This window comes from Caretta caretta, chromosome 13 (genome assembly GCF_965140235.1).
Source record: "Caretta caretta isolate rCarCar2 chromosome 13, rCarCar1.hap1, whole genome shotgun sequence".
Taxonomy (NCBI): Eukaryota; Metazoa; Chordata; order Testudines; family Cheloniidae; genus Caretta; species Caretta caretta.
Window position 1 is genome coordinate 20,925,067 of NC_134218.1, and position 25,233 is coordinate 20,950,299.

Here is a 25,233-nt window from a genome sequence, read left to right on the forward strand (position 1 = left end):
CCTACTCTTACCTGGGTATGGCACTCTGCCCTTCGTGGTCAGCTCAGTCAAGAGGATTCCAAAGGACCAGACATCTGACTTGATCGTAAACCTGCCATACAAAGCAGCTTCCGGGGCTGTCCACTTAATGGGGAACTTGGCACCTAAGCAACAGAGATAGAAAATAAGATTCAGATGCAATCACCCTGTATGTCCACTAGAGGAGCCTACACGTGGAGAACGGAAGGATAGTGATACCACAATGGGTGTGAGCTGAGAGCTACTCTAGGTGGGAGGTTTCACCAGCCGGACTTGCAGACCTCCGTTCAGAGGACTAGGCTACAGAACTAGCATTGGAGAAAAGTAATGCCTGCCCCATCTGCAGTCCGTGGCACTAGTGATGGTGATTGCTTCCCCTCTCACCCCTTATAGGGACAGCAAGTCCTCTGTCGCCTTCCTCTGTAGCATGGGGCACGGGTCACTTGCTGGAGGATTCTCTGCTCCTTGAGGTCTTCAAACTACAATTTGAGGACTTCAATAGCACAGATATAGGTGTGAGGTCTTTTTTAGGAGTGGTGGGTGAAATTCTGTGGCCTGCATTGTGCAGGAGGTCAGACTAGATGATCATAATGGTCCCTTCTGGCCTAAATATCTATGAATCTATGAATCTATGAAAGTACCTTATTAAGTTTCATACCTAGGCGGGGACAGAGCCTGCATCAGGAGTAAGTCTGAGCATAAGATGGGGTCCCAAGTCCCATCCCCTTCACTTTCCAATAGCACCAGCAGGGAAGGGTGGGTAGAAGCAGGTGAACGGGAGTTAAAGTGCTGGTTTAAAAGTACACAATATGGAGCAGCAGGGTCACACCATACATATCCGAGCACAGGAGTGAGACTGCAGACTCCTGAGGAGTGCTGGATCAAGAGCCCTGCACAGCTGTGTCCCTCAACACATGCAGTCTGGGCTGTAGCTGTGCAGACTCCCTCACCGGCTTGGGACAAGGGATTACTTCAGCCTTCATGCCCTGTTTAAGTACTTGGCACCTCTGCAGAGGCCACCCGTGCCAATGGGGCAATCTGCAGGGAACCAGACAGGCCCACAAACAGTGGCTGGAAGGAAACAATTTTGAGTCATTCCTGAGCTGGGCTGGGCTGGACTTGAACCTAGGAGCACATACTAATGGCTTGTGCCACCTTGCGCTCACCTGCCCTGCTCTGCAATGCTAAGCAGTTTGGGCCTCACTCATTTCCATTTTCCACAGCTTCCTTTGACACCCGCACATAAAGGCAATGCGCACCCTCCCACTCCCCATACCTTGCCTGGCTGTGTATTCATTGTCCTCAATCAGCCGGGCCAAGCCGAAGTCGGCTACCTTGCACACCAGGTTTTCCCCCACCAGGATGTTGGCAGCTCGGAGATCCCGATGGACATAGTTCATCCTCTCCACATATGCCATTCCAGATGCGATCTGTAGCCCACACATGGGACAGTGCGCAGAGAGTGTTAGATGCTACAGGACACAGTTTGCCCAAACACTAGACCTCACAACTGTGCTCGTGTGAATGCAGAGCTGCTTGCAGCTGCGCTCTGGGCATGGTAAACAGCTGGCACTCCAGCAGCATCCTGGGAGGCTCTGGCTGAGGTGGAATGGAGGTGGTAAAGTGGCAACCCAACATCAGCCTGAGGGCTGGGCCACACTGAGCTGATAGGACTTGGAAGGGTCTTGGAGTTATTTTGCAACACTTCGTCAGGCCAATGCAGGTTTGTGGCCATAAATAAGACACCGATGGGGGAGAAACAAAAGCCTGGCAGTGATGAGGGATTTTCTTCTCCGAGATTCTATGTGAAATACCGCACAGAGCCCCAGACTGGGGTCCTTTTCTATAGCAGCCAGGTCAGGGCAGTAAAACCTGATAGGACCGGTCCAGTGGCAGGAGCCAAGCTAGGGACGATAGCTGCTTTTTGTTTCTGTGTATGCACCATAGACTAGGGCTACAGATCTAGCACAGGATCCCTCACAGTTTTCCGGAGTACATCTCTAATTTGGTGACCCTCCAGAGCCCTATAAATCTGCTTAGGGCAGGCTGCTATTGACCTTTCACCACGGAGGTTGCCATAACACCAACAGCTGCTGGCAAAGAGCCCAGAAGGTAGGCGATCCAAAGTCTAGCACTTTATGGCTCTGGCTGTGCCCTGACCAGCCAGTTCCCAGGCCTCGCTTGAGAGCGCAATTGTGGCAGAGAAACAGAAAGGAGATAAGGGCAAGTGGGACAGAGGCCCTCCCATTCTGAACAGATTCTTCCTCTCTTCCCCGCCCACCCTGCCCCCATGGGATTGCTGGCTTTGGATCAGGTTATCCCCATATTCAGAGGACAAGGACATCTGAGGCAGCGCCTCAAACTCTGGAGGGCATTTCACTTTGGTGCTAGTAGATTCCTGTTGGCCTTGGATCGCACTCGTGAAGGCTAGTATGATGGTCCTGTCCTCTCTGGCAGCTGGAGCCCCACACCCTACCCAGACCAGGCCCGAAGTCCAAGGGCCACAGCAGCCAAGAAGATAAAAGGGAAATTCAAACTGCAGCTCTCCATTGAGCCAGACCCACCTGAGCTGCCATGTCCACCAGCTGGGGCAGCCGCAGATACTTGCCCATCTCCCCCTTCAGGAAATCCAGTAAGCTCCCTAGGGTGGAAAGGCACAACCATCAGCTGCAGTTAGGAAGGAGCAGACACCAGACTCTCGGCCACTTGATGGTGTTTGAGCAGAATAGCAAAGAGGTGTCCTCATGCAGCTGCCCTTGGAGTTAGGAGATGATGGGAAGGGGGTGGGGTGAGGAGTCTTGTGCTAAGCCAACCTGTAGCCACCTGGGATTTCATTGCTCTACATCCACTTGGAACACCATGGCAACAGTAAGGACAGAATCCAAATCCTCCTGCTCCAAAAAGCACAGGCCCCTGCCTGCTGAGCTGAAGACCAATCTGTTAGCGGGATGGGGCCTATGACACATTGAGCAGCTCCGGTTCCATCCGGGAGAGGGCAGCAGAGTGGGAACATTGTGAGGCAGGAAGTTCCAGCCCAGAACTGGGTGTGGTTATTCCTCTCTTCACAACCTGTGCCCTCCCCCTCCTCAGTCAGCTCCCAAGCAGGCCGTTTCCTTACCCCTCTGCGCTCTAGTGGGCCCCAGCTCCCTTAACTCTATCCCTTCTAGTCGGGAAACTGCACATTGCCCATGGCAGGTGCTGCTGGTAAATCTCCACACGCCTCCTATGGAGGAATGGGTAAGACTGCTCAGCTGGCTAGGTCTCCACCTCCGCCCACTAGGATCCGGCTTGCCATGTACGGGAGCACTATGGAATCAGTTTTAGGGGAGAGATTCCTTCCAGCTCCCTCAGGTGGCTGCATCTCGCTGCTGCCGGTGGCCAGTGCAGCTTGCCCTACGCGCTTCTCTCTGCTCACACAGTAGGTTCAGTTTCAAATAGGAAGCAGTTCCTCAGTTATCAGAGCCTATGACTGCCCCAGCCCTATCCCCTGAGTGCCAGGCACTGACCTTTGCTCATGTACTCCGTTACAATGTAAATGGGCTCCTCTGACACCACCGCATACAGCTGAACCAGCTTCTCATGTCGGAGTTTTTTCATCACCTGGGCCTCCTGCAGAAATGCCTCTGGAGACATGGTGCCGGGTTTCAGAGTCTTTATGGCCACCCGGGTGGTGCCATTCCAGGTCCCTGGAGCAGAAGCCAGAGACAGTTTATGAAGCAGCCCCTGGCGGATTAGGCGCTGCCTTTACAGGCGCTCACCTAGCACCCCGCCTTCAGGGGCGTGGTGCCCAGCACCCAGTCACCCCGGCACAGCCGGATTATGCCATGACACACTATCAACAGGATGTGCAGGGATGATGCTGCACCAGGCGTGGAAGCCCAAGTGCATGAGCCTGACTAGCACAGGGAGAGCTGCGGACTTCACCGCGCCCCACCCGACTTCCGACACATCAGCATTCCTTGGCCAATGCTCAGTGCACTGGCCACAATCCACGGGTCTCTGCCGGTGCGAGAAGTTATTCCCTCCCATCCCATTTATACGGCCTGTTTGGTGGGCAGAGATGCTCCCTCAGAGCGCCCTGGGGGGCACTTTCAGCGCTGGGGAAGCTTTGCATCACTCCAATGAGCACTCCTACTCCCACCCAGGTGGGAGACACCAGCCAGGAAGGAGAGATTACTCAAATCGCTGCAAGGAATAACGAAGGCTGAAATGCCTATTCTCTCATCCAGCCCTGGCTGTCAGAAATCCAGCTGGCTCATTAAGAAGTCAAGATGAGCAGACACTCCATGGCCCAGGCACCTGCTGCCGCAGGCGTGTGTGTTTGGAGGAATCCTTACCCATCCACACTTCTCCAAAGCAGCCTTGCCCCAGTTTCACCTCCAGTCGCAGAGACTCCCTGGGGATTTCCCAAGCATCCTTAGCAAGTCCTTGAGTTTGGGGCTTGGCAGTTGGGCACACGTTTGTGAGACGGTGGCACAAGCCATCAGCATGTTCTGGCAAGGGGGAAGATAGACAGGCATCGGGGGAGTTTAGATAGACGGCATCTTCACCAGAAGTCCTGCCAGCCTCAAAAGCTGCAGAGTCTGTTCTGATCATCATCCCTTTCCTTCTTACTTAAAATCCCATTATTTGGCTCTTCTCCATTTTATTTCAGTGAGAAGGGTGCCTGGGACCCTTTTGCCTAGAGTGCTACAATCCATGTGGAAGACAACATCCCCTGCCCACTTCAAATGGGGCCTGCCATTCACTGCTTACCTGCTAAGCATTTAGGCCATAGGTCTCTAGGGGGTTGTTCTCTGCATTGCAGATGGGAGGGAGAAAACGGTCTTCCTTCCTTGATAATTTCCCTCCTAACATCTAGTATCCGTCTCCCCTGCTGAGATGCGCCATCTCCTTAGGAGACAAGGGCTAGAGAGGAGGGAGCCTCACGTTTACTCATTCTATCTAAAATCACCAAGTCTCCTGGCATCCTGTATGTTTTCAGGGAAGTGGAAACAGACCTTTGGCTTCTCTTTTTGATTGCTCGACCTGCCAAAATGAAGGCCCAGGCCTCTCACCCCTACCACAATGCAGCCCTGGGGCTTTCTACACTGGGGATTTTTTTATTGGCAAAGTTACTCATCATTGCTAACAATGGTGCAGCTGCGTCAGCGGTAGCTTGGAAGGAAGCACTAAGATAGAAGAGATCAGCAGCCCGGTCTAAAAAACCTGATCAGAGCAAGTCTAGAGTGACACAGTGTTGAATACCAGAAGCTGCAGGAGCCTTGTCCACACTAGGGTCCCACCACTGCAGCCACTTAGGGAGCTGCACCAATCTTCTCCCCCCTCCCCATTGCCAAGAGGGAGGCAGACAGAGCCTCAATTCACATGCAAGGCGTACATCTCTGTGCCTTCGTACACCCCCCTCGGGTGTCTCTATCTCCTTCTCCCACTCTCAATGCTGTGCTTTTACCAGGCTGTTCCACAGGCCCCATACACTCGCCCTAACCTCCAGCAGCCTCTCTCCCCTCCTTCAAACCCAACTCTTGGGGCAATACACCCTCTCCTCCATCATTACTAACCCACAGGCCCTGGTTTTCCTGAGTGGCTGTCTCAGGCCTGGCTACACTTTACTTTGCATAGGCCATAAAGGAATGCAGGGCAGGGAATGGGTTCAGCTGCATTCTGTACAAATGCAGGGCGCAAATACTGATCTCTCGACACCTACTGGAGTAATACGCCACCAGCTGCTGCAGGTTGTTGAACTGCGTGCGAGAGGTGATGTAGAAGCCACCGCTGTCCAGCTTGCGGATCTTGTAGTGTTTCACGTTGAGCCCCTTGGCGTTGTCAAAGTCAGAGACCGAGAGGCAGTAGGCACCTGTGGGGAGAGCAAGTGCACCTCAGTCCTCCTGCCCTGATTATGCCCAGGCCCTTGAGGGAACACTCCACGAGCAGCGGGAAAATGACTGAGTAGGGTACATTAAAAGCGCATGTCTCGTCCCTCTGAGGTTTATAGAAAGGGAATGGTGGGGTGGGGGCCTGGGCAGGGGCACTCATGCTCTTTAGAGATGTAACTCGGTTGATGTGTCATTCTAAGACTGGGACAAGTTGAACAACTCTAAGGTAGCCAGTGTGACAGAGTAAGGCAAGGGGAGAACCAATGCAAACAACTATTGGTTGTTATAGCTGCATGTTGCTTTCTCCCTGGTGCTGTACAGCCGCAGGACATGGGAATACACACAGCCTTGCGTACAGTCCCATCCCGCTGGGAAGCCTTGATCCTGTGTCCCTGGAAGAGATTCTGGACATGCCAGTGCAACAGGACAGCAACTTCACAGCAGGACCATGGGGAGGGTTGGGGGAAATCGAAGTGTAGAGGCATCATGTCCTTTGAACAAAGCAGCAGGCAAGGCCAACTCCAGTTGTGGCCTCCAGTTATGTTTGCTGATGCAGTGAGGCTGTCAAGCGCCATAAGCTAACCAGTGTGGGATCAAGAGAATACTTGGAGATGGGAGACCGCCACAGAACACCTAGACACTAAGGCAGTGATGCTGGTGATTTACTGCCCTGTCAGTGCCAAGCCAGTGTCCCAGCGTGGTGCTAGGATGCCCTGTGGGGCTTGTCAGAGATGTCATGGATGAAACATAAGACCTGGCATTACACCATCACAGGAGGTCCAACGGCAGTATAAGATGGGGTTATTCACCCTCAGTGTCTTGGGAGAAGTGTCAATTCGTGTGTTTACATTCCACCTCCCTAAATTCCCCCCTGCAGTTTCTCCTGGATACTGTTCCCTCACTTCCAGCAGTACTATACAGCAGTTTAGGAAAGGTGTTCCCAGATAGCACATTCCACCCCAGAGTTCCACAAGATCACACGTATCCATCACACCTACTCATATAGGTGTACCCCTGACTACTTCTCTGGCCCATACAGCACGTAATCTTTGTGGATTGGCTTAACAAGGCAGCAAAATGAGACTGGAGGGGAAGAAACGTGAAATGAGTAGCACCAAAATGAGGAGTACACAAAAGGGCAGGCACAAAAACCAGCCACTTCCCTTGAAATGGGGACATTGCTCTTCAGTGGAACGTACAGGGAGATGCACACTATTTTGGTGAGGTGTCTAGGATCAGCTGGCCCTGCCATCACCTCCCTGTGGGGAAGTGAGAGTAAGAGGAAAAAGGTGCCTCCCTGTGTGATTCCTGGTTGCGGTATGAATAGGAAGAGACCCTGCTGGCTTACAGGAGCAAAGCCGCGAGGGGAAACAGCTGGCAAAAGGGAACATGACCTCTGGAGTCTTGCTAGGGCTGGTTGGGTTGGCAACAGGGCAAGCAGCCATGTGAGAGGAGCAAAGATGAATGCACGACTGGGGGAAGGCTCCAGATAACAACGAAAGCAACAAAGGAGGAATCTGCCTCGGCAGGAACCAGCCGAGTCCCAATCACCAAAGAGGGGAATAGCTGGATTGTGGGAGCTGGAAGGGTGGGGAGGAGAGCGAGCAACCGGAGGGCTCCAAGCCCCCCCTTTCTGAGAGGAAGTAAGAATGTGCTGCGCTGCCATAGTACCTCAGATGGGTCATTGCTAGATACGAGCGTGACAGACCCCTCAGGCTAAAAATCATGTTTAAAGCCAATCTCAATTTTCTTCATCAGCTTCTCAAAGGAAGGGCCCAGATTAATTCCCAAACCCCAACCCCCTCCAGCTTTGGAGGGCATTGGATTCTGGAGCTCAGTGGGGGCTCCAGCTCAGCTCTTCATGCACCGGCCCAGCACTGCCATGTTTAGGCTGCCAACGCTTCAGGGGATGGCTGGTGCTTTATTCATATAAACTGTTTTCACTGGAATAAAAAAAAAAAAAAAAAAAAAGAAAAAGATCATGCTGATTCTAAGAATTATTGAAGTGTTTTCAGGAGCTCCCAGACCTCCATTTGGGGCCAAAATTTGACCAGTGTCCTGTTCATTAACAGAAGCACCAACCCAAATGTTCAAAAATGATGACTCAGCGCCCCCCCGCAAGCCATAACATTTTTAAAAATAAAAAGAACCAAAAATCTATATGCCTTCTGATTCTTGAACCTTTGGGGGTGGGTGGACAGGTGGAATGGAGAGGAATCACATTTTCCAGTTTTTCTCCACAACCAGGAAGGGCTAATAAAACCACAAATGTTTAAACAAAATAACAACACCACATGACTCCAGGAGCTGGAGCTTCATTGTGAGTCTTGCAAGGGTGGGGCCTCAGGGCAGAGCAGGGGTGGAGTATCCACCCAGACAGGAGGAAGTCAGTGCCTGCGTTTCTTCTCACGCACTCCTACAAACAAGCCTGTGAATTAATCAAGCTATTATGGCTCCTATGGCCTGAGAGGGGAGAGTGTGCACGTGTTATTTCTATTTTTAAATGTCGGGGGGAAACGGGGGCTCCACCAGCACCCAGAATAGATGCGGGCACTCTAAGCAGGCAAGCAGGGTCAGTCCTGGCGAGGGAGCGGTTTGGACTCATTTCAGGGCAGAGAGGCCTCCACACACAAAAATAAAATTCGCAACTTGCATGACCTAGTGAGCTACTGGCAACCTGCTCAACAGACTTGTGCCATTGTGGAGCATCGAAAATCCGCCTCAACACAATCCAAACCAAGACGACTCTCAAGCAGTGAAATGTTCCAGGATGCCTCTTTTTATTGGTTTAATGGATTTTTTGCAGCAAGAGTCAGACAGACAGACTCCCTAGAGCAGGGGTGGGCAAACTACGGCCCACGGGCCGGATCCGGCCCCTCAGGGCTTTGGATCTGGCCTGTGGGATTGCCCCCCATGGTCCCTGGGGCTCCCGGAGCGGAGCGGCAAAGCATGGGGCCCCGGCAGGCAGATAGGGAGCCTGCCCTGGCGCGTGCCGCTGCCACCCTGGAGCCGCTTTAGGTAAGTGGCGCCGGGTTGGAGCCCGAACCCCTCCTGCACCCTGCCCCCCAACTCCCTGCCCTAAGCCCCCTGCTGCACCCTGCACCCCAGCCCCCTGCCCTGAGTCCCCGCTGCACCCCTCCTGCACCCCAACCCTGCCCTGAGCCCTCCCCTGCACCCCAACTCCCTGCCCTGAGCCCCATCATACCCTGCACCCCAACCCCCTGCCCTGAGCCCCCTCCTCTGCCCCAATCCCTTGCCTGCACACTGCACCCCTTCCCACACCCCGCACTCCCTCCTGCACCCAACCCCCTGCCCCGGACCTGCATACGATTTCCCCACCCAGATGTGGCCCGCAGCCCAAAAAGTTTGCCCACCCCTGCCCTAGAGCCCTGGCCTAATCCTTATTTGGGTGGTGACCCTCTGTTCACATAGGTTCACCCGGTCGTTGAAGTGGGGGAAGTTAGTCTGAACTTCCCCTCCTGAACATGCTTTCCTGGAACTTGGGAGATGCAGAGCCAGGAACTGAGCTGCTGCAGACATCTCATGTCACCTTGATCAACTCCCTGGGCCTCAGTTCTGACTCTGCAAAAGAGGGATAATCTCCCTTCTTCTAATTCTTTAAAGGCTAAAGCCTTCCCATGTTGTTTGTAGAATGCCTGCCACACAGCCCTTGTGCAAGGCTTGGGCAAGATCTCGAGGCACTACAAGCATGACGACTGCGTAGCATTGCCACCTTCCACCCCAGAGATGAGTGCACAACAGAGGAGGGGGAAGGGAGCCTGCTGCACGTAGGCTGAGTTGGGCTACGACGCGAAGAAAAGCCATGGAGATGTTGCAGCTCTGGCAGGAGATCGGGCTTTGAAGCCTAGGGATGGGGGTAGCTCCAGCCCACGTCTACACAGTTAATTTTTAATTCAGTGACCTGACCCCCCCCGAGCCGGAGTCTGACCCAGGCTCTGAGACTCTCTGTGTAGACTCACGCTAGCTCTCGCTGAGCTAGCTGCAGTTGCACAAGCAGCAATGAGCAGTGGCACGGGCTAGCTGCGAGGGGGACAAACCCGCTCCGGACCCCCTGGGTACGAACTCAGGGCAGCTCGCCCGTGTTTCCACGGCTACACTACTTCTAGCGCACTAGCTCAATGAGCGCCAGGGCGAGCATGTCGACGCACCCAGCTCCAAGCGCGGACGGAGCCTACACCTGAAGCACATGGGACTCCATCTAGATGGGAGGTTGCTACGTAAGTTACTATATACCCCTTTTATACCAGTCCTAAACTTCACCATCCCACCCACCATCTTCAGAACATCTCACGTCAGCATGCAGAGAGCTGTTTGGGGCCTTAGATTGCACGCTCCAAACCAGCTTGGAGACAGCACCAGAATCCACTCATATCAGAGACACAACATTCAGCCCCCCCTCCCCAGTTATCTTAACTAAATACCCCACCCCCAAGTCTCAATCTCTGTCTGACTCAGAGCAATTATGCTGCTTGCACTGAGCGCACCCAGGTCAGAGCAAGGCTGATGAAATCTTAGCAAGCACAAGCATGCAGGGCAGATGTAATTCACAGCCAGGCTCTCTGCCGATGCAGAGGCCACTGCTGCCCGGATATAGGCTAGCCTGCTCCGCCCCGCAGCCAGGTCCTCACACAGTATCCATGAAGCAGCTCAAGCTCAACAGCCCCTGGCACTATAGGAAGGAGGGAACGGCAGAGTTCCCCGTTGCTATTGGTTACCCAGCTATTCCCAGCTCAGTGACCCAGTTTCTGCACAGTTCTCCTGGAGGAGAAAAAAAATAAAAGAGGCGAGCACAAGATCGGAGATTGTTTACACCAGACTTTTCAATCCCACCCAGCTCTCAGCCAATCGGCTGGGGAAAGAGTCGGGGGAACCGCCCATTGGAACAGGCTGGCTGAGCAGGGACAAATTAAAAGCGCAAGGGTTAAAAGCAAGGTGGTCACCGATTAAGGGTCACCTTGGTACAGGACAAGGATTCTGGGTGTACTGCAGACAGGCTGCCCCTCCAGGCATAGGATAGGGGGCACTTTAGGGGTTGTGCGCACAGAGAAGTGGGGGCCTCTCAGCAACTCCAGCTAGCATCTCCTCATTCTATCTTTGTGAGAGGAAGCGCAGAGCCTGGGGAGACGCCTGGACCCAGCAGACTGGCCACCCCACTGCCTTGTGCCTCCAGATCCTGACAGGAGCACCGTATAGGGATGGTTCTCCAAGACTTAACCACCCCATAGGCCTTCATCATGGACCTAAGCGCCTGCCGGGGATCCAATTACCTTTGGTGGTTTCACTCTCCCTGACCAGGAAGGTTCCTCGGGGGTTCTCAGAATTGAGCAGGAGCCGCTCCGACTCCCGGCGAGTGATCTTGCCAAAATACCACCTGGAAGAGCAAGCAACAGATCAGCACAAGGAAAACCCCCTGGATTTAGACCCTCTTCATTAGTGCTACCACGTTTTAAAGAGGGATGCCCCAACATCCCCTCCCCCACAGCACTGATTGCTAGAACCAAGGGTTGCATTAACAGCCAGAGGCATTCGTCAGAGTTCTCAAATCCCAACAGCCAGGGATCTATTCGGAAAGATATAATTAGGTAAACAGCAAAAGCCTCTCCCCTCCCACCCCTCCAGAGCAATTCTGTGTCATAGGCAGTCACTTGTCTTTTTTAATTCAGGCGTCCCCAAGGCATCCCAGCCCAGTGTTACTCCAAGAACTCTGCCCCCCGCCAGATGTGGAGCAGAAAGCGGGTGTTATTTTCACAGCACAGTGCAGGCTGCATGAGTGCCTGCAGCAGTGTTCAGATGGGAGTCTGTGTGATTTGGGGTTAGCCCTATCTAGCCTTCCAGCATGGTGCGTGCAACCCGTCAGGGTAGATTTACATAAAAATTAGTGGCGCAGCCAATTGCACATGCCTAATTTGCACAGACCACGAGCGTGATTGCATACACAAATAGGGCCACTGCGGGTGCAAATGTGCCTATTGGCATGCTGCCCCTAATTTGCATAAGCAAATTAGTCAACATCTTGCATATGCAATTAAATGCCTATTTGGTCTAGGAAAAAAAAAATCAGATTCTTTAGGGCCACATCTACTACACAGGCCATCCCTGGGCAGTTGCTCAAGACGGGTTTCACTGTATATGGCACAAAAACATATCTAGTCTTAACATTTGGCTTTGAGCATGTCTGAGGAAAACAACAAAATGTTTAACAGAGTGGCAACCTCAGAAAGCCCAAAGGCCTTTAGGAGGCTACAAAACATGTCGGAAAAAAATATACTTGGCAGGCTGTTTGCATTGTTCTTTTAAACCGTCTAAAAAGATTTCAATTACTCTTCAGCCTGGATGGAGTCTGAGGGTGCGACATAGTTACTGGGGATGTAGCCCGTTTGTCCTGTCGTGAGGGAGTGAGCCAGCCACCAGTCTCCTTCCCTGGAAGAGAAATAAAAAGAGACAGACATTCAAAAAGAGGAACTTCTCTAGCATCTGTCAACCAAGAGTGGACTCCCTGGGCTGGAGGTATTGCCAACAGGCAACCCAGCCCTTTCAGGGAGGTCACTGGCACCAGGGTTATTTCCAAGCTAGTTCTTCTGGATTGTTTTGCTTAGGTCACTGTTGGGTGCCCACAGCTTTACTGAACTGGGAGATGTTCAGAGACCCAAAGCTACAATCAGATTGGATTGAAACTGGATTTAGAGTCAACAGGGCAAGGGACAAGCTCTCGAAGGTTCAGGGTGAGTTAGTTCAGGTTGGGGGCTGGGTGCTGTGAGCCCAGAGTGAATTTGTGTGGGGGGGTGGAGGGTGAGAAAACCTGGATTTGTGCTGGAAATGGCCCACCTGATGATCACTTTAGATAAGCTATTACCAGCAGGACAGTGGGGTGGGAGGAGGCATTGTTTCATATTCTCTGTGTATATATAAAGTCTGCTGCAGTTTCCACGGTATGCATCCGATGAAGTGAGCTGTAGCTCACGAAAGCTCATGCTCAAATAAATTGGTTCGTCTCTAAGGTGCTACAAGTACTCCTTTTCTTTTTACTATATGTCCACCTTCCCATGTTTTCTGTGGTCATTAGTAGGGTTGCCGAGTCTCCAGGATTGTCCTGGAGTCTCCAGGAATTAAAGATGAATCTTTTTAATTAAAGATTGTTGTGTGATGAAACCTCCAGGAATACGTCCAACCAAAACTGGCAACCCTACATTACAGATGAGCAGAGGAATTTGTTAGGCCACAGAAAGCCTCACTCTTTGCTCTCAATATTATTTTTACCATCAACTACAACTGCTCCCCACGACAGTCACTAGAAATTCACCTTGAAGTACCCTCTCCAAGGGACCATTAGAACCCCTGGGGGCAATAGCCAAGCTGGCAGGGGAACTAATAACAGAGCTTTGCTCACAAAGGGCTGAGTCTAAGGTGCCGAGCACCTGCAATTCCCATCAACACGGGCAGGGGAGGGGGGGAGGATTTACAGTTGCTCAGCACCTTGATTTGGCCCTTGTTCTTTTGGGCTTGGATTTACTGCACGAAGCAAGAGGCAGAGTGCAGAACCCTCAACAGGCAGAGCTTTGGAAAGGGGTCTGTCCCTCCACAGCCACAAGAATCTAAGCATTTGCTTAGATATAGTCACTGACCATCATGACAGCCATGGCACCAAGTGCTCTAGGAAATATATTGGCAACAAGGGTCAAATTGCTCCGGTATCAGGGCACCCTAAGTTAATTCAGAAATGCCATTTGACCAGAGATTCCAGTGCGGATACCACGTTGATCCCATAAGGCATGCGATGGCCACGGTCACTGTGCAATCACTCTCACATACACACTCCACAGGTAATAGCCTTTTAAATAAGGAAACTCCTTACTTAAAAAGGCACATCAGATACCCATTGAAAATACCTTTGGAGCCATCTGAATTTGAACCAATTCTGTCTGAAGTGTGAAGCATTGGAAATCCCAGAGAGCAGAAAGAACAGGGAAGCAGAGAAGGAAAAGAAAAAGAAAAAGAAAAAAGCAGAATGACTGTGATAATAAAAAAAAAGGGTGCCAGAAAAGACGGCCAAACAAAGGAGACTTGTTTGTTATATGCAAATCACATAAAAGCAACAAGGAGGAAGAGAGGAAAAAAGGGGAGGGACAGAGCGTGAAAAATAAATGATTGAGGCATGAACGTCACTTAGCAGGGCTTGAATGGCGCTGCCATTTATTTTGGCGGCAAAACTCCTTTTGAATTCAGTGGGGAAAGGACGGTCATGATTGGCGTCAGGTTTCATGTAATCTCTCCCTATCAGTGATCCTGTATGAGGCGCTTACATGATTGGGTGAGGGGCTCTCCCAGCAGAAGTGGATCCAGGCACAGGTGCTGACTCTGTTCTGTGGGGAGAACCCACGGAAAAAATAGAGGGTGCTCAGCACCCACCAGCCACAGCTGTTTGGCACAAGATTGGCAGCTTGGGGAAGGGCAGAGAACAGCAAGCTGGGGCCAGGAAAAAGCGGAGCGAGGGCAGGGATGGAGCAGGGGATGTGGCCTCGTGGGAGGGGCCGGAGCAACCCTGGGGAAAAGTAAAAGTCGGTGCCTATGGATCCATGCTTCAGTATTGGGCTGCACGGGGAGCTCAGAGCTACTGCGGTGTTATCCCAGGAGTCACCTTAAGAAGCTGTCTCGGAGCTCAGTTATTCATGTGGCCGTGCACAAGTTGCTGGTGCAGCCCTGGTGAGATGCAGTACCCTAAGCTTTATGTGAAGTGAGCAAGAGGGAAGAGGTGAGGAACAGGCTCCTGCTCCATGTGGTACGCGCTCCTCTCTCTCTAAAGAACTAACCCTGAAAGCACTCCAAATGTCAAGGTGGTTTGGAATGTCTTTATCTTGCAGAATTTCACAAGTGAAGCCACGGCTGCTGGGTAGGCAAACCCTCCATGTGGATTTGAGAATACATTTCCTCAGAACAGAGGTGTCTCAGACTCCACCAAGCTGTTTCATAGACTGCGATGACAGCATGAACTCCCCCAAAAGACCACCTCCCTGCACTTTGAAAGGAACGAGTGTGTGTACCCTTAACACAGTGTATACACAGATCAGATGGCACATGGTAGCCTTGGAAAATGGACAGGAAAATTTTCCAATCTAGACACAAAACTCAAATATTCCTAACTGCATGAGCAAAAGTGCATCATTTGCCCATGGGATTATGCATAGCCATTTACACGTACAATTACTGCTACAGTGCACACAGGCTTAGTGACTAGATGTAGAAGTTGTTAAAATCTATTTTAAAAAGTGTACTTGCTCATCTGCACCAGGAGGATGGATCCAATGTATATGCCCACAAAAGTGTTACTTGCCCCAAGTACAATTTTACAAGGCTGGAATTTGAGAAGAGTCTATATAGATTGTTCTGGTTCATCACTTTAGGGTCTAAGCACATCTAGGGGCTCTGAGATGGATAACGGGATAGTCAAGCCCACCATCTTGTCACAATAAAGTACGGCCGTCATTTCCATTAGCAGCGATCTCTTGGGATAAGCAGACTGGTGAAGTGAGAAAACAAATCCAGGGCAACGACTTTGTCGCACCAGTTCCCAGATTTTCACTGGGGTGTCTCGGGGGATTCTTGTAAGTGGGTCACAGGCAGAAAGGAATGCCTGAACACTGGGGAAGTTTTGTTCTATGGGAGATGGCAGTCATATATTACAGAGACTGTTCTATCAGAGTCAGATGGGAGGGAGGAAGGAAGAGCCTGCGTCTAATTTACTGTGACTGCAGGATAAACAAATCTACAAAGAACTCTGCAGATTCCTGATAAGGGTCTTGAGATACTTTACCAGAGGATTCATATTTTCAGAACAAATAAATAAATATTTAGTTTCAAATAAATGGATAACTTCAGGGGTTTTTTAAAGGCACATTTTAAGAGATGGTCTGAGCTTAACAAAAAGACACCCAACCACACATCTTCCAGATCTGAACTCTCGGCCTCAAACCCTGAGGAAATTCAGATCCCCTGCTAGTCCCTCCCTGCACAATGGCCTAACCCAAAACCTGGATCCAGATCCCTCAGCCTTTGGTAGCTCAGGCCATCTCATGACCCATTTTACAGGTGTTTTCACTCTGTATAATGGGGAAATATTGTGCACCTGCAGATGCACCAATACTGCCCCATTAGCAAGCACATCTATTTAGAAGGCCAATGTAGTGCACGCTGCCCAATGAGATCTTGGGCAAGTCACTTTCTCTCTGTGCCCCACCTGCAAAATGGGGAGATTAGCACTGCCCTGTCTCTCAGGGGTGTGGCATACACATACACTGAAGGTTGTGAGGGGCTTGGATAACACTGGAATGGGGGCCAAATAAGTAACTAAGATAGATACCAACAGTGCATTCTGGGAAACTCAGGTCAACTATGCCATCCTGCCTCAGCAGAGGCTACAGTGCCAGAGGAGATGCATGTAGAGCAAGACAGGGGACAATGCACTTTGGGAGCTCTTTCTAAAGAGAGCTGGGAGGCCCAGGCAAACTGCTTACACACCCATGATCGGGATCCTGTCTCCGCTGCAACACTAGGACGTTGGCAGATGGTGGCATCCTACCAAACTGTTGCCTAAGTAGGTAGGTATGCTGCCAGTGGGCCACTCTGAAGAGAGATCCCTCTCCATGGAAAGGCATGGGGAATAGCTCAAGGGATTCCACAGCTCCCCCTGTGCTAAGCTGATGTGCCAGCCATGGGTCCGTGCTGTACTGAATCCATTACAGAGGGGACAGACACTGGGGAACAAGGATGAACAAGAGCTGGCTGAAAAGAGAAACTGAGACGGGAAATTCTGAGCTTTCAAAATCTGGTTTCATCCCACATTGGGACAAACAAACCAACCCACCCCAAAATCTGATTTTTAACTCCCCATGAAACAAAAATATCCCAAAATGTTTAATTTCGATAAAGGTTGAAATATGTTTTTTATTGTTTCAATTATATGATAGTTTGAGTAAAAATGTTTAAATCTAAATAAAATATTTAGATAATGTTTTTTGACAGGGAAACAAACAAAAAAAACCACATTTTGCAAGAGCGATTCGATTTCATCGACTCAGCATTTTCCAATGGAGAACTGTTCCGTCAGATACATTTTTGACCAGCTCTAACAAATGAGCAGGATAAACCTCAATCTTTCCAGCCTAGCCAATGTGACAGGAAAGTCCAGCTTTGCTGTCTGTCTGTCATGGAGACAATGATGTCAAGTGATTCTAGCTGTATCAAGGTTCCTTAACCGGGCCCCTGTCCCAGGTTACGCCTTGGGTATGCTGCAGCCAAGATTCCTAGAAGTGACTTCTCCTCATGAAGGCCTCAATATCTGAGGCAGATCAGAGGCGTGACTTTTCAGGAAGTGCTGAGTTCCCACCCTCTGAAAACTTTACAAACGTCTTCCTCCCCCCTCCCTCCAAAAATGGAGGGAGCCAAAGTCCCTAGCCACTTTTGTAAATCTTGGCCTGTTAATTTAAGCTGCCTTGTAACCAGGTCAGGGATGACAGTGTCATCAGTTATAGCCATGGTACAGAATGGGGCCTGAGTCTCAGAGACCTGCAGCTGAACTGTGAGGTGCTGGCGATCCTGAGCGGTAGGTTTGGTTCAGCTCACTATACAGTTAGATTGGAAGCTCCTTGGGGCAGGGGCTCTGTTTGTTGTGTGTTTGTACAGCACCTAGCACAACAGGTCCATGGACAGGGCTCCTAGGTGCTATGAGAACACAAATTATTCTGGCAGTTCTGAACCGGGGCGGATTTCTAACCACATCAAGTTTGGGAGATCCAATTATTCATATGGGGGTGGGGGGTTGTTTGGGGGCCATCTCTACAGTGCGTATCATGAGCATTTTAAATGGTCCAGTCAGCCCTGACATTAGCCTCTCATTGGGGTGTGAGAAGTGGAGCGGGGCAGCTCTCGTTACCAAGTTGCTGTGCTATTCCCCAGTGACTTTGACGGACCCGCACACCTTTTATATGAGCTTTGGCTATAGGCCACCAAAGCTCAGGAGGCAGAGGAGAGGCCTTGCCACTTACCACCTTCCCAGCTTTGCAAAGGTGTCGTCACCTCCTGGCTCGCCACCTGAGTCCCTCCTCTTTAACCGAAGGATGGGAGACACTTGGCTGTTTCATTCCACAGAGGTCCACGCAATAGTTCTCTCTCATTCCAAACCTATGGCTCCTTCTCAAGTTTAACTGAGTCGAAACAAGATCAGCGACTCCAGAAGAAAAGTGCTGAAGACACCGAGCTCTGTGTGGTTTTGAAGCAAACCCATAAACCAACTCAGATTGACTCAAAACCAGGCGTGGGCGGGAGTTTGTAACCTACCTCAACCAGAAGCATTTCCTGAGAGGTTACATGACTCTAGTTCCAATACCAAAGGGCCTGGATGTATCGCTAGGCAGGATTTTCCATCTGCCACATATTTCTCTAATGATACTTCGCAAAAGGAAAACAAAATGACTAGGTTTTGGGCTAACTGCATTCAGAACATGTGGCTAGAATGCCAGCTCCACTGCGTGGTCAGCGAGAACGCATGACAAGGTGGGTGGTTATCCCAGGAATGTCTGCACATCTCAGTGTGTTAGGCAGAAGATTAAGTGTTTTCAATCATTCAACACGTGTAGGTTAGTCACTCCCAGGGGTGAAAGTGAGCCAGTACGGGCCGATACTGTGTACCGGTAAGAACCCGCACCACATTAAAGTGCTGCCCTTTTGCCTCCCCTGTCGGCGGCCCTGCTGGTAGGAGGCGGAGGGGGGAGGGAAGGAGCAGCGATGTTAAAGCTTTAACGTCGCTGCCCCTTCCCCCACCCTGTCAGCAGCCCTGCCAGTAGTGTCCGTACTGGCAGGGCCGCCTACAGGGGAGGCAAAAGTGGCAGGGACATTAAAGCGTTGCCACGGCAAAGGGCCATGCAGCGCTTTAACGTCCCTGCCCCTTTTGCCCCCTGGCCACCGACGGGCGGGGGTGGGGGGGCCCAAAGGGAGCAGCTACCCTGGGGCCGGCGATTTAAAAGGGCCCAGGGCTCCAGACGCTGCTACTGCGGCAGCGGCATCCGGAGCCCTGGGCCCTTTAAATCAACACGGGAGCCCTGGGCAGCATGGGCCAGGCAGCCCCTTCCGCTGGAGGCCCCGCCCCTTCTGGGGGCCAGAGCCACCCCAGCCCTGTACTGGTAAGTGTCCTCAGTTACTTTCACCCCGGGTCACTCCCCTAACAGCACTGCAGGAAGCTGCTTTCTAAAGATGGTTTTTTCCTCTGATAAAGTGAAGGTCACAGCAATGCGGTTACACTGGATACTGTGGGGTATGTAGCTTGAAACGGAGATCTTTTCTCCTGCATAGTGCACCGTAGGATTTCCAAGCACTCTACCTGGCCTGCAGAGATAGCCATTTTGTTCTCAGAGTCCCTGCAGCATGTACAAAGGAGACACACATACTTTGGAATAGTGAGCAAATGTAATTCAGATGGAAAGCAGAGTTGCCTTTTGTGCACGGGAGTAGGGGGATCCTCTCACAGACATTTGTTCAATCCAAAATCCCCAATAGGTAGATTCCTCCTTTTAGAGTACTCATTAGAAACCAAAGCTAGCATTAGTACAAAATTAAGATTCCAAAAGTCAAACGTTCAAAAAGGGGTCAGGAAACTCCCAAAGTTGAGGTTTCTTCTGCAACACTGAACTTAGCCACTTCACACAGAGAGATTTTATGGCTTGAGTTAATAACCAAAAACACACAGGAGTTGGGAACTGAAAAATTCCATTTGGGCAACACTACACAAGTAACATAGCAGTAGAAACCTCACAGTCAGGGAGTTATTGGACCTGCCAGTGCTTGATGTTGCAATTTTAAATTTCCTTAGTTTTAAGAAAGTGGCAGGGGAAAGTGTAAGAACCCGGACAGATGTGTCTCCCACAGCACAACCTTTGCCAGAAGAGCATGCACATTCCTTGAAGCATGGCTATTTGGTCGGTGCACCGTAAGAGCTCTGAAATGTATCTACTGATAAGCTTGTCTGTGCATGCACACTTATTAAAAAGCACACACTTGGTTCCAACGAAGAACAAATTCAACACCTCTCCTTCTGCAGCCCTTTGCACTATCCTACTTCCAACTGCATGCGACATGCAGTGTAAAGAGCTGGCAAGAATGCCACTGGGGGAGCTGAGGAGATGAAGGGGTGCAGCACCAGGAATTTCAGAGAGGCAGGGTGGAAGCAGTCCCCACTCTGTCCTGCCTGCATCCCCCATTGCCATTAGAAAGACTGGTGCACTGGTGGCTTGGATGAATGGGAGAAACAAAAAAGGGGGAGAGAAAACAAACAGGTAGGAAGTGCTTTGTTGGGAAGGGATGGGGGAAGAAGGTGCCAGACCTGGATGAGAAGAGGGGACTGAATTCAGACCACCGCAGTATTGGCACACAGATCTAGGCAGGGCTATTCAGTAGTTAGAAGATGAACCTATAAAAGCCCCACTGGGGGGAAAAACAAAACAAAGGGATCCAAGTGCAACTGTGACCAGGGACCATAAATGGACCACGAAGCAACCCCTTCCCCAGCTGCCCTTTAGCCCACCCGGGAAGGAAGTTGGCTTTAAACAAAAAAGTAAAAACAGATACACACCTGACATCCACTTTTCTCCTAAATGAAAGCATGTTGTGCAGGAGAGAAAGAGACAGGGCTTAGATTAGAGGTACCGCACGGGCGCTGGTGCTGCTGAACTGGGAAAGAAGTGTGCGTGGAGAGATCTCACAAGGCAATCAAAAAGGATTTGAGATCCTGTGGCCTCAGTTGAGGCTGTCAGCCAGAAGCAGGGAAGCACAATAAACCCCCGAGAGGTGTGATTTATTTAAAGACTGGGGAGGCTGATGCCACTAGGCAGAGGAGAGATTTGGCAGCCAAGGGGCACCACGAGTAACAGGACAATACTTCCCAATGGGGGTTTGTTTTGGGGAGTGGTGGTGGTGGTGGTGGTGGTGGGGCAGATTCACCCTAGAGAGAACCCTCTGGTTCACCCTAGAGCCTGGCCCCAACACTAGGTCAAACTAAAGGTGATCCTGACAATGCATCTTTCAATAAGAACCTCTAGGTTTGGCTCACCCCAGGAAGCACCTAACCTTTCGCTCTGCCACAGACACCTTAGATGCTCCGAGCAGCCAGAGAAACAACCAACAATCCCTCTCCACAGCGTCAACAGCAGAGGGCCGTTTCCTAGCTTACGGAGGGGAACTGTGAAGTGATCCGAGCACAGAACTCGGAGCCAGGGACTCCCGAGTCAGATGCCTGCTCCCTCTGTGGCCCTGGGCAAGTCACTTAACCTCTGTGTGTCTCGCTTTGAGGGGACTGCAGTGACTTTAGTGATAGTTCTAAGGGGAGACACCACTTGCATTCAACCAGGGGGCCCTTTGCATGCTCGCTGCTCACCTCCCGGTGCTTCCCAGCACCCTTTTGCTGTTCCCCTCCTGGACCTTCCCAGAGCTCTGACTGCCTGAACATCTCACAGCTCAAGATAGGCCTCCTCTAGCTCCAGAACACCAACCCCGCCCTAGCACTGGGGAGAGCAGGCCAGATGCAGGACCCAGCTCTAGTAAGAGAGGGGGACTAACTCAGTAACCCCCAGGATTTCCCAAATGCCTCATTCTGCTGCCCAGCTCCCGCAGCGCAGGCTGCCTGGGTAAATGCAGTTCCCTTGGCACCTAAACCCCGGAAGGCGTCACATCAAGACACAGAGGGCTTCACAATCTTCCCAGTGGATCCTCCGGCAGGGCGAGCAGGTGTCTGTTACCCACTTCCATGGAAGATCCTCTGCATGGACCGTAGGATGCCTGTCAAACCATCTGAGGTGCATTCACTGCCTCTGCCCCGAGATACACATCACATCCAGTCCTCAAGGGGTGGGCAGGACGCTGGGGACTGAGACCCGGCGGCACCATTATGTCACAGAGCAGGGGAGAACCCACCACATGACTCCAGTCACAGGTATGCTCCTTAGAGCCGGTCAGCTTCCCTTCACTACCTCCTTGAAGGGAGGGACTGGAGCCTCTCTAGCGCTCTGGGCAGCGCTGCAGGGAACCATACCCAGCCCTCCCCAGTCCTGGGACGGAGGGCTAAGGAGGTAAGAAGGGAGGCTGCTTGAATGGGGCAAGTTGGAGGATCCCACTATCTGCCCCTCACCACCTAGTGCTGCATGGGCTGCTCCATGGCCCCGAAGCTCCCTATCTGGCAGCAGCCCCAGAGGCAGGGACAGCAGCTTGTGGTACTCTTGATAAATCCCCTGGGTCTAGCTCAGGGGCCCTTCGCTGGCACAGGAGGCACAGCCCACCCCTCTGCAGCTGGACAGGCAGACAGCCACACTACCAGGCTTTGGGAAGGGAAGGATCCCAGAGGAACCACGTGCAAACCCCAGGCAACAGACATGACCAGTCGGGGCTTAAACATAGAAGAAAGAGGAGAAACAAGAGGGAGAAGAGCAGTTTTGAGGCAGGAATGTTACCAGCGGGGCTCCCCTGAGCAGGAAGGGTCGGAACCTCTCCAAGGGAGATGCCAGCCCAAGCAGCAGAGGTGTCCCCAGCCCAGCGAGCAGGCAGACGCACTTACGTGTTGTTGACAATTTGGAGGCGCTCCCCTTTCTTGAAGGAAAGGTCTGTTTCCGTCCGTGACTCGTAGTCGTAGAGGGCCACAAAGGTGGTGACTCCGCCTGAAACAGACCCAAACTCATCCTGTTAGCCACACTCCCGCTCCAGGAAGCATTTGCTCCCCCATGGCAATTAGCCATGAGCCGTGCTCGGCACAGCCTCTGCTTTCCTCATGGCATTTGCAAGGCTGGATTCTCCACTGCAGCCTTCCTCACAGCTGGCAAAAATGGCACCGACCCGTCATACGGCCCCCACCAGCCTAAGGCTCAGGGTCCAGCACTCCCGCGAGACAGTTCTTCCTCATCTAGCACATGGCTCCCTTCTAACAGCCTCCCTCCCCCAGAACCTCCAGCTGCTCCTCCCGCTCTGGCAGTCAGAGCTGACGTCATACTGACCAGCTAAAGCCCCCGAGCGCTGCGGGGACGTGACTGTGTCGGACGTATTGAAGCCTCCGAAGAGCTTTGGCTCAGCAGCCATGCTCCCGAAGGAGCGGTTGGGGGTCCGATGCGGGTCGGGGACAGGCGTCTTGCTGGGTGTTTGAGAGGAAGGGTAGCCGCCATGGTGGGCATTCTCAGCAGATTCCAGGCTGCGTCTCCTCTGGCTGGGGTCTTTGGGTTTGCTCTTGCTGCTCCCCATGGTCCAAAACTGGAGGAGAAGACAGTGGGGTTAAGCAGATCCCTGTGGTCTGGGTGACACAAATGTCTACCCGCTAGGGTCTGGACGGACTCCTCCAGACCCCTTGTGTACTGGCCAACCAACCACTGTTCAGCTGGCAAACCTCCCATCACGACCACCCGGGGATGGGCTCCACCTCATTATATTCAGGTACAGTCTCCCACTTCCCTGTATTAGCTAGTGAAATAGACTCAATGCACTTAGTAAGCGATATTTCAAGTACCAAAGAGAAGCACACTCAATAGCATTGCAGTAGAATGAATTATGCAGAGCACGTGCCTTTCACAAGTAACCAACTAGACAGACTAGCCTAGCCACAAAGATCAGGTCCAGAGTCCAGAAGCGTTCCGACTCCTCTGTACTACATGGAGATCATTCTCCACCCAACACTGCCAAGCAGCCATCTCTAGGGGGGATGATACATCAGCAAACACAGAAGAACGCTACAGAAGATCCAATTTCACACTGCAGCAAGCACTTCAACTAAGCTGAACGTACTTACCAGAGTTCAAATTTGGCCCGTGCAATAATAGGACTAGGCACCCCAGGAATTCTATGGGAAATTTAAGGCCTACAAGCAATCAGGACCTCAGGTAGAGGATCCGAAGACCGTCTGCCCTAGCTCAGCTAAGGGAAAAAACAAGTGCTGGGCTCCAACATTAGACAGCTCTGAACTCCGCTGCTCCCCTCGGAGCACCCCCACTCAGCGTGCAGTGTTCAGACACCAACTCCCTTGTGGGCCCACTTTCCCGAGTGCATCCCCTCATACACACGCCCAGCAGAGGGCCTGTGGGTCCCATCATGGTTGTGCATTACTCTTTGGGAAAACTGGACATTGGGAGCAGATTCAGAATGGTCAGCTGATGTCTAAGGTTCACCATTTCCTTTGGGGGCAGGTAGGATAGCCAGCGCCCACTGCTCATAGGGTACCAGACAGGCACTGGGGAGGTGCGTCTCTAAATCCTAGAGCCATTCAAGATGTGCTATCACCATTGGCTTCCAAAATAAGCCTTTTCCATAATCCTCCTTTGACTTTCCTCTCCCACAAAAAGAAAAGGAGGACTAGTGGCACCTTAGAGACTAACCAATTTAGTTGAACATAAGCTTTTGATGAAGCGAGCTGTAGCTCACGAAAGCTTATGCTCAAACAAATTGGTTAGTCTCTAAGGTGCCACTAGTCCTCCTTTTCTTTTTGCGAATACAGACTAACACGGCTGCTACTCTGAAACCTCTCCCACAAAGGTCGTCTGAACAGCAAGGAAGTTTCCGTTTCAGAGAGGCAGCCCAGCATTCTGAAAGCAGGACTCACAAGACCACGGGGGCGTCACTGACACTTCACCAGGACGACAGCCACCCCACATTGCAACAGCCGCCTTGTGATCCGACAAGAACGTTACGTGGGACACAGCAGAGGGAAGTAATCGCATCCAGCAGGAGACTGTTGCATACAAACGCTACATTCATTGTCCCTATTAGGGGACAGGCAGGAGCAGGCTGGAACAATTTGTATGATGGGGGTGCCGAGAGCCATGGAACCAAACTGTAAACCCTGTATATGATGGAAACCACTTCAAGCCAGGGGGTGTGGAGCACCCCCAGCGCTTTTTGTTCCAGCACCTATGGGCAGGAAGAGAGGAGTCAGATCATCTTACACAAGTTATAACCACATCAGAAGTTCAGACAAAAGTGCTGGACCATCACTGGAAAGATGGGATTTTAAACATCCCGAAAGATTGTGGGAGACACCCTACTACCCATAAGTAGCCCATGGGATGCAACAGTTGAGTATTAACACACACACTGCATGCACATGTGGTCGCCCCATCTCAAAGATATATTGGAATTGGAAAAGGTTCAGAAAAGGGCAACAAAAATGATTAGGGGTATGGAACAGCTGCCATATGAGGAGAGATTAACAAGACTGGTACTTTTCAGCTTGGAAAAGAGAGACAACTGGGGGGGGGATATGCTTGAGGTCTATAAAATCATGACTGGTGTGGAGAAAGTAAATAAG

The 25,233-nt window shown here is 51.5% G+C and overlaps 1 protein-coding gene across 4 annotated transcripts in view; it reads right to left on the reverse strand.

Moving 5' to 3' along the window:
- The window catches only part of SRC (SRC proto-oncogene, non-receptor tyrosine kinase), a 72,819-nt gene that overhangs the window by 7,172 nt on the left and 40,414 nt on the right, over positions 1-25,233 (reverse strand). For 2 of the 4 annotated variants that reach the window (XM_048819440.2, XM_048819441.2), the window contains exons 3-13: positions 22,940-23,189; positions 22,507-22,606; positions 20,533-20,550; positions 12,237-12,335; positions 11,183-11,286; positions 5,726-5,875; positions 4,356-4,511; positions 3,525-3,704; positions 2,583-2,659; positions 1,295-1,448; positions 12-143 (exon numbers count right to left, since the gene is read on the reverse strand). In XM_048819440.2, the coding sequence (XP_048675397.1) occupies positions 12-143; positions 1,295-1,448; positions 2,583-2,659; positions 3,525-3,704; positions 4,356-4,511; positions 5,726-5,875; positions 11,183-11,286; positions 12,237-12,335; positions 20,533-20,550; positions 22,507-22,606; positions 22,940-23,180 (1,411 nt within the window). In that variant the 5' untranslated portion in view covers positions 23,181-23,189. Of the gene's footprint in view, positions 1-11; positions 144-1,294; positions 1,449-2,582; positions 2,660-3,524; positions 3,705-4,355; positions 4,512-5,725; positions 5,876-11,182; positions 11,287-12,236; positions 12,336-13,801; positions 13,835-20,532; positions 20,551-22,506; positions 22,607-22,939; positions 23,190-25,233 lie in introns of all 4 variants that reach the window. The other 2 variants (XM_048819443.2, XM_048819442.2) reach the window with 2 other exon arrangements.